The 15,388-nt window shown below is 47.1% G+C and overlaps 1 protein-coding gene across 1 annotated transcript in view; it reads left to right on the top strand.

The window, feature by feature from the left end:
- LOC135901309 (serine-rich adhesin for platelets-like) overlaps positions 1–15,388 on the top strand; it is a 44,921-nt gene that overhangs the window by 25,057 nt on the left and 4,476 nt on the right. Inside the window, exons 7-11 of the mRNA XM_065431053.1 lie at positions 1,291–1,814; positions 3,528–3,718; positions 6,125–6,442; positions 11,715–12,017; positions 14,771–15,013. Coding sequence (XP_065287125.1) covers positions 1,291–1,814; positions 3,528–3,718; positions 6,125–6,442; positions 11,715–12,017; positions 14,771–15,013 — 1,579 coding nt within the window. The remainder of the gene's footprint in view (positions 1–1,290; positions 1,815–3,527; positions 3,719–6,124; positions 6,443–11,714; positions 12,018–14,770; positions 15,014–15,388) is intronic.

Genomic DNA, 15,388 nt, shown 5'->3' with positions numbered 1-15,388 from the left:
CGTTTCTTATTCATATCGACTGCTGATTAGCTGATTCTTCCATCCAAATTGTTCTTCAGTCCCACTGCTTCGCTCTCACCTGTGGGGCTGCATCTTATCCCGTCACGGCAAGAGTATAGTGGATGGACGATACTTACATGGCTTAATCACTATCTTGATAGGCACATCAGAAGTTTGCTGCGCGATGTTTAAGGATACGTAATTGTCCGACAGCAGTTATAGCTTTGATTAAGCCGTAAATTTACACATTATCGCATAGGCTTTGCTCGATATTTTCTTATTGCATTTTTTTCCTGCTGGGACACAAACGCCATACGAAGGCTTCGAAAAGAGTTAGTCTCCGTGCTGTCTTCTTGGTTTAAACGAGATTTGACGGGGAGGAGGGGGCGGGGGAAGGTGCTTGTTTTTCTTCATATCGACTGTCTTAGCCTTGCTTTTACTCATTTCGAACAAGCACTTCTAAAAATTGCATTGGCATTTGGCATATAGTGAAATGCCGCCACTTTAGGTCGACTACTTAAACAGCTGTATGTCTAGATGTTCTGAATATCCTTAGCATGTTAAAAAATGTTCGTAAAGGCCTGTTACCGAATCCTTCATTCATAAGTTACACAACAATATTTGGCTGGTGCAAAAGGTATAATTATGCAAAGTGTACTTAGCTGAAAGCATATTTAGCGCTAGCAAACAAGGACGGAAGGGCGACGACAACACAATGCGCTAACTTGTTGTTGAAGTTAGCGCATTGTGTTGTCGTCTCCCTTCCGTATGATTAGCATATGATTTGGTGGTCGGCAAGATTGAAGTGCCCACATAGGAAGACAGGTACCCATGTCCATTCTTCTTTTACGAAAAGGATTTCTTCTAGTGCTTTCGAGGCAAGCTACCTGCCTCAATATTCGTTTATGTCAGGCCACTTGGTGCCTTAAGCAGAGCTTGACGATCGGAAACACGACCTCCAGCTCACATCAATCGATATTATCGGCAGGCTTATAACTGCTGTTCTCAGTAAAGCAGTAAAATATATATAAAAACTGAACTACGTAGAATGCCGACCAAATTATGAGCAGCGCGAAGTTTTCGACATACTTGCTGAATTATATCGGCAGGTTATACCTTCAATCATCCTGAAATAGACTAATCATGATGACCCACTTGCTTCATTTTTGTTTTTTGGGGGGAGGGAGGGCGCTTATACGCCACCTCATTTTAACGTCTCTTTCCCGTTCCCTCCTCGAAAGCAGGTGCTTCTCGTTCACGAATTTTCCGGCGCGCTGCTTTGCGTCGCAGGGCCGGAGACACCGGGGCCCAGTCCCTGTCGCGCGGCGCGCGCAACCGGCTCGGTCTCGGCACTCCCTTCGTGGGGCCCGAGGAAGGCTACCTCGCGGAGTCTGCCTCCATCCCGCTCTCCTTCTTGTCCTCGTCCTCGCCCAGCTTCGAAGTGCTGCCCAAACCGGACATCAGCAGCGGCCTGCTGCGCGACGCCGACGCCCTGCTTCAAAGTGCGGCTGAAAACGCAGACGCCGCCGACTCCCAAGAGCAGCAGGACGCCAGCCTCGTCGCCGAGTTCATGGCGGCCGTCTTGCGCGGGGACTCTCCGAGCGACGGCGCTGCGGCTCCGCTCTCGCACCCGCTTGGCGCCGCCACGGCGGTAGAGCGCGACGCAGAGGGCGCCCCAGTCGGTGCGGCAGCCGTTGAGGCGGCGCTGCGCGTTGTTCCGTCCGCGGAAACGATGGCGGTCCAGTCACCGAGACTCTCCTCGGCTTCCGCTGGCCTGGAAGTGTTGTCGGTGCTCGTCGAGGAAGCACCCAGAGGTTCGTAAGCTGTCACGAAGAGAGCAAACAAAATGCTAGGTGGGAGAGTCATGGGACGATCTTAAATGACACTAAAAGAGAAAAACTAAAGGAAGTAAAAAATATATTGTGCTTTATACGTGCCGAACGTACCATATGATTATGCTACATGCCTTAGTAAGGACTCCGATTTAACTTCCTCCAACTAGGTTTAATTAATTTATGCATATTTTTATCGTGCAGCCAATGCATGGCGCACTAGAGCTTTTGCGCTTAGCCCTAGTCGGAATGGCATCGCTGGGGCCGATATCGGACCCGCGACCTCGAGCTCAGCAGCGCAACGCCATAGTCACTGATCTACCACGGCAGTAACAAGAAAAACCATTTGAGCTGTATCAGTAAATCACCCTTACACAATCACCTTTACAAAAAGTAAAGCATCTCGTACCCTGAGAAATTCGTTTTTAAGCCAGAAAACACGCAAAAGAAAACTAAAGAAAACCGAAAGGCAGGTGGCGACGACGTCTGCAAGTTACTGCACTAGCGCGCCGTGACTTCACCGATGCTGATGGCGTCTGCTCAGGTGAAGGTTATTTATTTATCGTCAAGAATGACCGCATATATTCTAAATAAGCCAGAGATTTAACTTAGCAAGTTTCAATAGGTTTTGCTAAGCCACAGTGGCCTAATTAAGGTACGAGATACCTCAAAGCTTCTGACGTCACACTGATATGTGACGGCGCTGGGGCTCTATCGCGAAATTTAAAAAAAAAAGATATTTAGCTTTTGCTTTCACTTTCTCATGTAATAGTCAACCTCCTAGTGAGATACTGAGGAAATTGGAGTTTTTAAAGAACACCTTATTAAGCTATGGGGGCAGTGGGGTGAGGGGAGGGTATCCTGTAAGGTATCTTGAATCCATTTTGTCTGCTGCTGAAGTGCATATTGACTGGAGTGCATGCTCCCTCCTGACGCGTACGCCAGCCCAACCAATCAGAACTTCAGCAGCAGACGAAAATGATGTTTCCACTGGATGGAATCTTACAGAACAGCCCCCCCACCCCCACCCACCCCCCATTTAGTGTTTCTTTTCAGTGCCCCTTTAAGCCGTCGTCATAAAGCTAATGTGAAAATGGCTCTCGCCATGTTCTGACAAGCAGTGACTTCTGGCACTCCCACTTGTTATAGAGACAAGTGGCATCAGTCTACCTTAATGTGAACGTCACTAAGACATGCTGCAAACCTAATACTGCCTTGAAAAGCACGGCGGCCTTACGCGAGGCCTTCTTCCCAAGAGGCAATGCGCCGATAGACAAGGCATGATAAATAATAACAAATACCTCTATCATCGACTAACATGCCAGTGCCCAGCACTGCCATTTCATACAGACTCTTCATGAAGTTGAGTCTACTTCCAAAGTCGTGATTGTATGGCCGGTAAAACTAACTGCAGCGTTATTTGCATTCACTTTGGGCCAATGGTGCATTTTCATTATCTAGAGTGCGTTTGGTGAGAATCGGCTTTTTTCATTTTTAACTTTTGTAACTGTACCTAACCAACATTTTTTAAATATAATCAATGCGAACGAAAAAATAAAAGTGCCGGCAGTGACGTCCAGGCATTACATGCACGAAAACAAAAATTCGAGATCTTCCAATCGAATCTCTCGGAAGGCAGTGCGTATTATTTCATCTAAACGTACTAGTTCCATGTGCCGTCCGTGGTCCTCGTAGGTGATACGCCCGAAGGAGCTGCGGAAATCACGGCGCCGGCAGCAGCCAGCGGTGCCGGTCGGTGCGATTCGGCTGCTACGGAGCCACCGACAGATGTCACCAGTTACGATGAGAAGGCAGGACAATCCGTTGAAAGTACGCCATCCTCCACTGATATCGAAAACCTGGCTGAGATTCTCAACAGGCTAAAGGTAAGCCTGCTAGCTTCGCCGGAAATTTAAATTGAAGGGCTCGATCGGCGTACTTTTGCCTTCTGCACACGTAATCAGCAAACAATTGCCACATGACGGAGTTATTTTTATTTTGTGATGATTTACATACAGTGAAGCCTTAAATTTAGATTCTATATAGACCAATAACTTTTCCCAGACAAAATGTTGTTATTGGGTTGTGATGATTTGGTGGAACTGTAGGCAATTGGATGTTTTCACGTTATTTTAGCATAATATTTCCTCTCACGTTGCGTAGTTTTATTTTATCGCCTTGATGTTCTGTAGTATTATTGGGTTGTGTATTACGTAAACGCTCCATAACTGCTGGCCGCCGACCACAGTGGGAGCCTTCGCCATGATTAGCTGTGTTTTGCTCTTGTTCCGGCTCCTGCAATAGGAGAAATTAAATTAACCATCGCTAATCTACAGACAGAAAACGTTAGCACATTTTAGAATGAACCCGCATTCACCACATTGGCCTTACTGTAAATCGCTCTGTGGTGTCTTCAGCGCCACCAGTGGTACTCGTGACCTCCTTTGATGAATGGGCACAAACTTTGTGCCCATTTCACGGAGTTTGTGCCCAGGGCACAAACTCCGTGGAACGTGAGCTCGATGCAGAACATTTCAGCAGCAAACAATTTTCACATTGGCAAGAGCGCAGTAATGATATTCCGGTGTGGTGTATTCGTGACAGAGAAAAGACAAGAAGACAGTAGTCTTGCGAAAGATGGAATTTCTTATCGAGCGAAAGCCTGATGTGCCTTAGCTGGCCTTTTCTAGGCCAGAAGATGGAAAAGTGGACAACTCGAAACAGTGGAATGTTTTAGCGTAGCTCTGCCATTCCACCATTACCGATACCGCTTCCGGTTTGATTTTGTCTGTCTGGTGTTGTTCAGCCTTTGCCCATCTGCGAAAGCTTTCTTGAATTTCGCCCTCATAGAAAAAAAATGGAGGACGCTTAAGCTTCGCCTTCAAGAGTGGAACGCGACAGCGTTCCCATCGACCCGCCAAGGGGTGTAAGACAAAGCGCTACGGCGCACGGATCACTTACGAGGCGCCCCGCATCGGACTTTTGCGCCCACCTATCACACGGAGAGCGTCGAGCAACGCAGCGTTCGGCGCGGCAACGAAACGTGCGCCTGAGCAAACGGAACGAACCAAAGAACTCGGTGTCTCGGAGGGGGAAACGATCTACGCCAGCCAAACGTCGTTATCGGCAGGGGCAGAGAGCTAGACAGATAGTAATCAAAATAAGGAACGGCGCTTGATTCTGCAACCCGCGTGGGAGCACGGCGAAGCGTCGTCAGGGGAGAGGGAGTCGGGGCCGCAACGCGCCTGGCACCGGTCCGCGCACAGCAAGGCCCAATGCGCGCATGGCGCGCCACCTGTCGGGGTAGCGCCGTACATTGAGAGGAGGGGGTCTTCTGTGTTTGCCGCAAGATGGCTCTGCGTGTGCGGTAAGCGCAGAAGAAATGTAGCGGAAACGTACTTCGCTACTCGTGTAAATGCGACTTCTGTATGTTACATGCTCATAATTACCGATATACACCGCAGTATAACTTTCTACGGCACGCTTTTAAGGCAACACCGCGTTCACTAGAAGCGCGTTTGTACCGCTTTCAAGCATCGAACTCGTGGCTGAGTGGTAGCGTCTCCGTCTCACACTCCGGAGACCCTGGTTCGATTCCCACCCAGCCCATCTTGGAAGTTGCTTTTTATTAATGAAGTGCCTGCCGTGATTTATCGCTCACGGTCAACGCCGCGGACGCCGACGCCGACGACACCGGCTTTTCTGCAACACGAGCTCCTTAACGCTATCGCGTTAATACTGCCACCGCATCCGGCAAGTAAAACCAGCCAACTCTTGCTCAAGCAGCGGCGCTCCGTGGCCACTGAGACACCACGGGGCTCGTCGGCCGCCGTAGACAGTACAGCTCTTCCCAGGGAGCGATAACGGACTGTCTCACTGTACACAAAACGCTTGCACTGACTTGAACCACCTATTCTTTATTTATCCCTGTCTCAAGCATAACCGAAACAAAGCCCTGAGTACGCAATCAATAACACTCAGACATACGGCACATTCGCTCGTGGATACGCCCTTACCTGTTTAAGAAACGCTCTTCGAGAGTGCGCTACCGCATGCACGCCATGAGCGATTCGCAGCTCACGGTCACTAAACGCCTAATCCTTAAAGCCATTTGCGTTGCTCTTTCACCCATATGAGCCTATACCAACGTACGATTGTATTCAAAGTGAGAAATACGAGGGGGAGAAAGAGAGAAAGTGAAAGACAGGCATGTTAGCCGATGAGAAATGACTATGTTAATCAAGCAGCACTGCTGCGTTAAGTGCCGTCACCTTGACCGTGCGTTTGTGCAGGTAACCCAGCTGGGCAACGAGCATCACCGACGCGAGCGGACCCTGCAACGAGATTACGGCTTCGTGGCACCAGCCCTGTCTGGCCTCTCAATGGGTCCGCGGTGGCCGAAAGCCGCCGCCAACACAGTCGCGCCCTTTACCGCCGTTGAACTGGGGGCCGGACTCGGGGCGGCCAGGCCTAGCGTCGAGACGGCCGTGGCTCCCGCCAAGGCGATGCCTTCGCCGAGCCCGCCCTGCGCCCCGACAGTGGCAGTGCCGTCGCCTAGATCAACGCCCACGCTGCCGCCTCTCATGGAATCACGCGAACACTCCACGGAGGTGAGCAGCCCACTCAGCTCCAACAACAACGCTCCTATACCACATTGCACCAGCTTCGTTCAATGTATTTAAAACTACGAGTCGCGTCAGCCGATCAAAAAAAGTCGCAGTTTTACTCCAAAGGGCAGGCATTGATAGCGAGAGCAAAGTGTTACACAACTACATGAGTAAAGTTCATTGTTTTATCTACAGTAAACATTCGCTTACTAAATAAGTTATCAAGCATGATAATCCATAACCGTGAACACTCGCTGATCCCAAAGCAGCCGTTATGAAGGGCGCAAATATAGAGGAGACCGAACGCTTCTGCTACCTCTCCTTTCAACGTGTCTCGAAAAGTTGGGCTTACGTGACCTCCAGGCACTATAGGCGCACGCGAAAACAGTGCACATGCAGCCACCAGACTTATCTGTTCGCTTTACATTTGCACCCGCCGGAGATTACGTCCAAGGTAGTGCGCACGTGGCGCCATAGCCGGGCTACGCTCTTAATCTTGCAACGCTGTGCATGCATGAGTTGGGGACGCTTTTTGCACGCTTCTTTTACGCGTTAGTCTTTTGTCAGGCAAAGCATCACGCTCCGTGAATTTTGCTTCGCCCAATGCTTTGAAAGGGTGATTTGGAGACATTTATTGCATGCTTAGTTTATGCGTGTGTTTTGTCGACCAGTTTCATCACACTTCCCAAGGTTGGGTAGCATTGCGATGCCACGCTTGCGAAAACGTGACGTTATTTGCGATCTTGCCATCTTGTATGGGTCCTGCGCGTTGAATGTTTACCTCTACTGCGACAACAATGGTGGGAAAGAACACGTACAAATAAGCATTGCTCTGCGCTGCCTTCCCTTCTGGCTCTAAATAAAAGAAACATTTGAAACAGAGCCTCTTACAGGACACTGGTATACCATTGACCAGCCTATGGATATATCATTGGCCTACGATTGCCTCGGTTCTAAGCATGCCCTCTTACAGCCAGAAGCAGAGACAGCGCTGAGCAAGGCTTATTTGAGCGTCTTTTATCCCCCATTGTTGTCGCAGCAGAGGCTAACTATCAATTCGCATGGCAAATAACGTCATGCTTTGTAAGCGTGGCATATCCTGCAGCGACCTATGAACTGAACTCGAACATGAATGAGTGATCCTCCAACCTTTACAATACAATTTTAAGTAAACAAGGTATAAAGCAAGCATTATAAGTATCTAATTACAATTTATGGGGAATCATGTCATATCTAAGCACCCCGACTTCACGGGCAATAGCGCAAAACGGGCTAAATTGCAGCGAAGAGATGCAATAAACAGATGCAGTTAAAATCATTCTCCAAAACAGCAGAACAGCTTATGGACAAGGTTATCAAGACCGACAGTAAAACTGTACGAATGCACAATTTCTAGCTGTGACGACAATCGTAAAAGCCTATTTTGGCGCTAACCTGAAAAAAGAAATAATTTGATTTACTGGTTTGAAGCGGGGTGAACAAATCCTTCAAGGTATTCTGAGCCTGTGATTTCCTAAGCGCTTCTTGGTGTAAGTATCATTCGTACAAATCTAAGCAGCTGTCCAAACGGTACCGGATAAGTTGTCTTGTACATTGTAGATAATAAGAGTGCAGATCCAAGGATTTCTCCAAGTACGCCTCGTCAGACATGTATGCTCTTCTCCTCTCCCCAACTTATGCATTGTGAAGGTATATTCTGGTGTTGCATATGCAAAACAAATCGAAGGAGAAGTCTTCCGTGCGGCCATCTAAATTATTTTTCTTTGGATGAGGCTCTTATAAGTGTCATAGTTACCCATAATATACAGACATATTTATCTGTTTATATATGCTTTCCTCAAAGTCAACTAACCAAAATAACTTAGTTTCGCAACGATTTGTAAGTCAAAATAAATGTTGTGCTATTCTTCACTACTCTGCATGCTACAGAAAAAGTGACATAATCGTTATCCAAAATTCAATCGATTCCAGTTACACATCACAATTTCATGTAATATTTACGCAATTAGAAAATGTAGTCAAATATTTCCAGCAAAAATCAAATGTCGTTGCCAAGGAGAATCGCCTATTTACCCGAACTATACAGACCTCTTAAATGTGTCGACGAAAATTCATAGTTGTTTTTCGTGTGGGCGTCTTACGAAGCTTCTTCCTGCGTATACATGAGCTGCATTTATGAAAGTCTATATGTCTTATTTAACATGACATTAACATTAGGCGCGCATGAAGCCACATTCCTTCTGGGCTCACCCTCCCACGCTTCCCCTCGCACTCGCAGCATACGACGTGCGGGGTACTGTAGGACCTTATCGCACTCTAGTTTATACAAGACGTTACGGATGCCAGCGCCGACGGCGGCGAAAACTTGCTTGGAGTGTCCAGCACAACAAAAAGAGAGCCGTAAGAAGGCCGGCACCCTTGTAGGCATCTGATCGCCCACTACGTGACACCAGCTGAATTGAATATGGCGGATCTAACCCGCATGAGTTTCAGTGTAGCTTCGTGCTAGACTCGGATAACAGTTGACCCGCCGTGGTTGCTTAGTGGCTATGTTGTTGGACTGCTGAGCGTGAAATCGCGCGATCGAATCCCGGCCCCGGCGGTCGCATTTCGATGGGAGCGAAATGCGAAAATGCCCTTGTACTTATATTTAGGCGCACGTTGGGGTTAGATCTAGACGCACGTTAAAGAACCCCAGGGGGTCCGGAGTCCCCCACAATAGCATGCCTCAAAATCAGAAAGTGGTTTTGGCACATAAAACCCCATAATTAATATTTTTTTTTCGGATGAAAGTCATAGTGTGATAGCAGTTATATGGACACGCCAGGCGCATTTCTGTCGTTCGTGTCGGCGTCGCCGTCAGGTTCTGCCAAAGCCCAAGGGCGATAAAATCGTCGCCGCGCGCCGTATGCTGTATTTGCGATTCAAAGCTTCAAAGCATGCCAGGATGAGCCGGCGAATCCGGCTCAATCTCGGGCACACAACCGACGAAAGCAAAGAGGAAGCGCGCCGCCTTCCGTCGCGCGCAAGGCTTCTGGGGGAGGGGAGGGAGAGGGGGCAGGCTATACACCGGGCCGCTGCATCTTGCAAGCAATCTCCGACGGGTGCAGAGTGCGCGCTTAGCCCTGCGCGCTGCGCTGTGTTTTCGCGACTTAGTTTGCGTTGAAGCGAGCGGCTGCACGAAGGTCTATTCTCTCGCTGCTGCTGTTGCTGCTGCGTTTCCTCACTGCAACGCTTTTACAGCGAGTTTCCACTGTCATCGAGTGAGATGCGTTCGTTTTTGCGTGTGCGCGCGTGACACCGTGCTTGGTAATTTAGTTAGTATGCCGATGTTTACATCTTTATGCGGCCTATAAAACTACCATCCTTAATTTGTATAGCTGTCCACTAATTTGCTGTCGCGATCGGTGCTTCGCCTTTCGGGCGAAACTGCGACTTTTTCCGTTCACAAATGAGTGGAAGCAAAGCGCACAGTAGGCGAGCCCTCGCCGCTTGTATAGAACACGCAGCTAGCCCTGTTGCTGGATGACATAAGACAAAGCCTTCGCTGATAGATTCAATGAGAATGAGATAGCTACTGTCAGAAATAGTGGGTCAATACAGAGAAGTAATATATTGTATAGCTGTATTAGTGAATCGGGTTTCTGCAGCGGCAAAGCGATCATTTTTAACGTGGGAGAAGACTTGGTAAGCCAGAAAAGATCTAAGATCAGCAACAAACAGACAGGATTGCGTTCCTAAAGTACCAAGGACTTGGTCTACGAAGTGCCAATGTCTCTCCTGCGTCAAAATGACCTGTATTGAAATATGTGACTTCACTCGAACACGCCAGCCCTAATATTTCGAAACGAAATTAAAAAAGAAGAGCTTGGCCTTCAGCTTGACTAGTAGTAATGAACCTTTACAAGCGAATAAAACTGAAGATGTGATATAATAATTTACCAGTTTAATCTGATTTTGTGTTGCGGTAGCGTCCGTTTATGTGAGGAAGGGACGGGAAGCCAGCTGGCCTTGTAACTCTCATACACAGTATGGTATACGGCAAAATTGTCCTGCGCCACTCGTCACTCGCCCCGGTCTCTTCAAATGTAACTATTACGAGCTGACGGTGTACTAGGCTGTTCGATTGATTGATTGATTGATTGATTGATTGATTGATTGATTGATTGATTGATTGATTGATTGATTGATTGATTGATTGATTGATTGATTGATTGATTGAACCTAACCGATTGTATTGTATTGCATTGTATTGTATTCTATTGTATTGTATTGTATTGTACTGGACTGTATTGAACACCTTGAGCTATTTCACGCGTACGGAAACGTTATACACAAAATAATTTTTGCATTCCGTCCTTTCGAAAAGCAGTCTCCGTCATCGTGTGATAACTAGCAAGAGGGCCCTACGCTCGCTGCACTTAGTCGTCACAGTCGCTAACACGGGGGCATGCCTGTTATGAGCAGCTTCAACTGCTTAGGTGACGTCATGTCTCTCCATTAATGCCAAGCCTTTCTCGCTGTATTACCAAATGCATCCCGTTACGCTGACGAGCAAGCAACGAAACTGTCGTAAGGGAATGTTTGGTCAGCCAAGCAAGAGTTCGCGAAGCGCTAACTTGGCGCAATGTAATTCAGATGGAGATTCTAAAAAGCTTATGCAGGTCCAACGCACATATTGAAATGTGTGTGAAATGAAGCTTTCCTGGGGCAGTCATTTAAATGATATGAAACTGTTCATCTTCAGTAACGCGTTTACGTGCCTTCTTATGAAATCAGCAAGATGCGGAAACACACAACATGTCACCCATCTGGTTGCACGTGACGGCGGAATTTGCTGTCTGCGGCTTTGGTCCCCCCTTCATTAAAATGATCACCGCGATCACATCAATGCCTCAATGGCAAGCCTAGTTTACTCTTCAAGGAACCGACCTAGAAGACACGCCGAAAGCGCGGGAAAAGGCCATAGAAGGCTTCTCTTTAATAAAGAAATTATGAGGGTGAATGTGCATGGCAGTTGCACAGAGGGTATTTAGGTACTGTACGGTGCTTCACTGCGGCATTCCTTAGACAACAGATCCGACCACCGGCACATGTGTCGGGGTAGCGCAGATGGGGCTACGTATAAGCCGATTCGTTATATGAGCGCTGACCTGTGAGTGAGCTACTCGGCAAGACAGCAGCAGCAGCAGCAGATGCAGCCACGCTCAGCAGAGTCCAGGCATGTTCTCCCCACTGACTGCGCTTTAAAACAGGCCCTGCCGTCTCTGTGCAGCTCCCGCCCAGCGGTGAAGGTAGCTACGCATGCCTGTCGAGCGACTTCCGAATGCCCGCGGACATTCAGTCCGAGAGCAGCCGGGACGATGAAGCCGAGCGGGACGACGCCGTCTCGTGCGCAACCAGGAGTTCTTCGGCGTCAGAGCCTCGGGTCCAGCGCCGACGCCCTTCGCCGGCGCAGCTGCACAGGGCGCGAACCGCGTCCAGTCGACTGGTGGCCCCCGCGGCGCCTTCGTCGCGCCGTCCGGTGCCACTCAAGAGGTCCATCCGCTTCCGCAGGACCACCGCCAGCCAGCTGGAGGTGGGCTGCTGCTGATGCTGTGTGTGGTCGGCTTCACTGCTGACAACGAATGCCAAGTTGATTCGACATTTCGAAAGATTAAGCGAATGGTTTCGCGTTTAGATGCTGCACCAGGTGCCGAGAAGTTTCAGTGACAGGCGATAGGGCGCATCTGCAACGTATAATTAATGTTTGAATGTGAATCAGTTTGCTGAAAATTTAAAAAAAACGTTGCCTGACAATAAGCCCGTGGGAAGGCTTATGATCTCGGCCTTCACATGCGCAAAAATATATAGATGTGTAACAGGAGCACTGACAGACCACTGCGAAAGCCAGCTCAAAAGCTGCGAAACAAAATAATCGAAACGATTCCACAGCAATTCTCGTCTCAAAATAATATTGTTGTTTTTCCGTTTGTTTACATGTGTAAAATCTAATGTGCTTGAATAGAACGCCAGAAGCAAAATGTAAATAGCTTTCTCCGGCTTCTCCTTCACTTTGTGTGAAGGAAAAATAGTGGAGCTCAAGGCCATGTGGAGACGCTTTGTAAAGTACATTGAACATCGGCTTTCATTTATGGATGCGCAATTATTCGAAATTTTGAATACGAAGTAGTCTCAACTGTTTGATTCTTATTCGATTTTATTATATTTTTACTTCATTTTATTACCCTCAAGCGCATACGCATTACAGAGGGAAGTGGTACATAACATATAGAGAAAATTAACAAACACAACTAATATTAAAGAAATAAAAGGCAACACAGAAAGCCAACTACAAGACAAAAATAAAGAGCCAAATAGATATTAAGGAGCAATTAATAAAGAGAATAAACGGTGATAAGCAACAATGCTACACAGTAGCTCAAATAATAACTACAATTGGAGCAACAAATACCTAGAACACGGCGCACTAAAAACCTGGTAAGTGCCTTCAAAAATAAAATTCCAGGGATCAACATCAAGATATTGCACGAGAGATGAACGAAATGAGTCGTGATCTGGCATTAATGCTATGTCGGGTGGAAGGCGATTCTACTCTGTTACGAAGTATAGGAAAGAATGAAAAAGGGCTTTGGTTTTACAAGTGATAAAGTTTACTTCGTGAGGATGCGGGATGAGCGATAAAATGGCTGAGGAATGAAATCATGCTTCAATTGGGCATGATAATAAATTTTGTGGAAAAGGCTGAGGCGAGATACTTTCCTACGGAACTCAAGAGATGGCAACGATAGCTTTCGTTTCACTGAGGTTATACTGCTATTACGATTGTAATTGGAAAGAACGAAACGCGCCGAATGAAAAAGGGCATTGGTTTTGCAACTGATAAAGTTTACTTCGTAAGCATGGTCGATGCGGGATAAGCGATAAAATAGTTGAGAAATGAAATCGGGCTTCAATCGGTCATGATAAAGGCTAAGGCGAGACACTTTCCTACGGAACTCAAGAGATGGCAATGGCAGCGTTAGTTTCGTTGAAGTTATACTACTATTACGATTGTAATTGAAAAGGATGAAACGCGCCTAATTATTCTGGATCATCTCGAATGAGGATGTTAAGTTCGTGAAACCGGGTTCCCAAATTGCATAAGCATATTCTAATCTTGAACGTACTAATGACTTGTAGATTAGCAAAAACAGGCGCTTTAGAAAAATTTCGCTGCAGGTGACCAAGCATGCGATAACTTTTGTAAACTATGTAATTGATATGATGCTTTCAGCTAAGATCATTAAATATATAGACAACTAAGTGTTTGTAAGAGGTAACGGAATCTAAAGGAGTATTTATTTCATAACAAGTATACAGGTAGTGAAGTTAGTGCGCGATAGTCGCATAACTTTACATTTCTTAACATTTAAATTCATCGCCTATGTATTACACCATTTAAATATACTATTTAAGACAATTTGTAAGGCAGAAACATCGGTAGGGTCAACTATCTTGCGATAAATAACGCAGTCGTCACTGAATAAGTGGATAGGGGAAGTCACGCAGTTCAGGAGGGCATCATTATAAATAAACTAGGAGAAGAGGGCCCACGATGGATACCCGTGGTACACCTGACGCGGCAGATGTTAACGATGAATTGTTATTGTTAGGGAACACGTACTGCGACCGTCCCTTAAGAAAAGATTCCATGCAGCTGAGAAAATTTACGTCAATGCTGAGGCGCCTTGGTTTAAGAAGGCAATAATTAGTTTTGTCGAGTGTTTTAGAGAAATATAGGAAGACGAAATCAGCTAAAGAACGATTGTCGATAAAAGTAAGTAATACATGTCATCGAGTGATTAAAACACGAGTCTCGCAAGAGTGCGGCTTCCTAAAACCATGTTGTACCAAGTTAAAAAAAAAGAATTCGAATCAAGGAAGTTAGCAAGGTGCGAGTAGACGACATGCTCAAGAATTTTGAAGGCATGCTGGTAAGAGAAATGGGGCGATAAGTAAGGGGTGATAACTTATTACCTGACTTATGAAGTGGAATCACCTTGGAAAGTTTAAAACTGAAGACTGTCGATTATTCGTTTCTTATTCGGTTATTTTTCGATTAGATATTATTCAATTATTCGGTGGGCGCTCGCGGTTGCAGCCCGTGCATGATGCATGTTACCTCAGTCGCCTCGGTTTGCACCATCTCCGAGACCGGCCCATTGTGCAAGACAGATGCTATAGCAGCCAGGAAGGTGGAACAGGCGAACGCAGTTTCACTTTAAAACTGAGTCGCATGGTAATTTGGCTTTCTTTGGGCTTCGTAAGTATACATCCCATCTCGTGCAGGTGATCGCCGAAGTGTTCCACGGCGCACAAATGCTCTCACCGACGCCCCTGGCGCGTAAGACGCCCGTGCAAGGTGAAGGCGAAAGGCTTGGCGGAGCGTCGCCTGAAGAAGCGGTTGCTGTCTCTCCGCTCGCTCTCGACGGAAACATCGCGCAGCCTCTGGAAGGAGGTAGTCCTCCCGAGCCCAAAACAAGGGCTAGTCGCGGCTCTGCGAACAGTAGGGTTTCGCGAGAAGATACTGTGGTAAGTGAGAGGTATCATTTCGGCCAACCCTTTTCTTCACAAGGCAAGCTCGGCGGCGCGTGTCGTAAGAGCTCAGGCAATGCACTGCCGCGTTTGTTAAACGACTTCACTTGAGCGGATGTCGAGGAAGGTGGCACTTCCCGGAACAGAGTAATGCAAATGATTCCTGCTGTGTTCTAGCTACGCGTAGGTATTTATTTCAACAATATCAGTTGCTAAACGATGTTGTAGCATGTTCGCATGTGCTACATTGTGTCTACCTTCAGTATACACTGAAATCGTCGCTATGTCCTGTGTAAGGTTTTTCTCTTACCCTTCATCTATGTTTTACGTAATAGTTCTGTGGGAATCCGCAAGATGGAGAAAAGTCATTTA

The sequence above is a fragment of the Dermacentor albipictus genome, chromosome 3 (genome assembly GCF_038994185.2).
Source record: "Dermacentor albipictus isolate Rhodes 1998 colony chromosome 3, USDA_Dalb.pri_finalv2, whole genome shotgun sequence".
Lineage (NCBI taxonomy): Eukaryota > Metazoa > Arthropoda > Arachnida > Ixodida > Ixodidae > Dermacentor > Dermacentor albipictus.
Note: the sequence above shows the minus strand (reverse complement) of the source record. Positions and strands in the feature narration are given on the sequence as shown.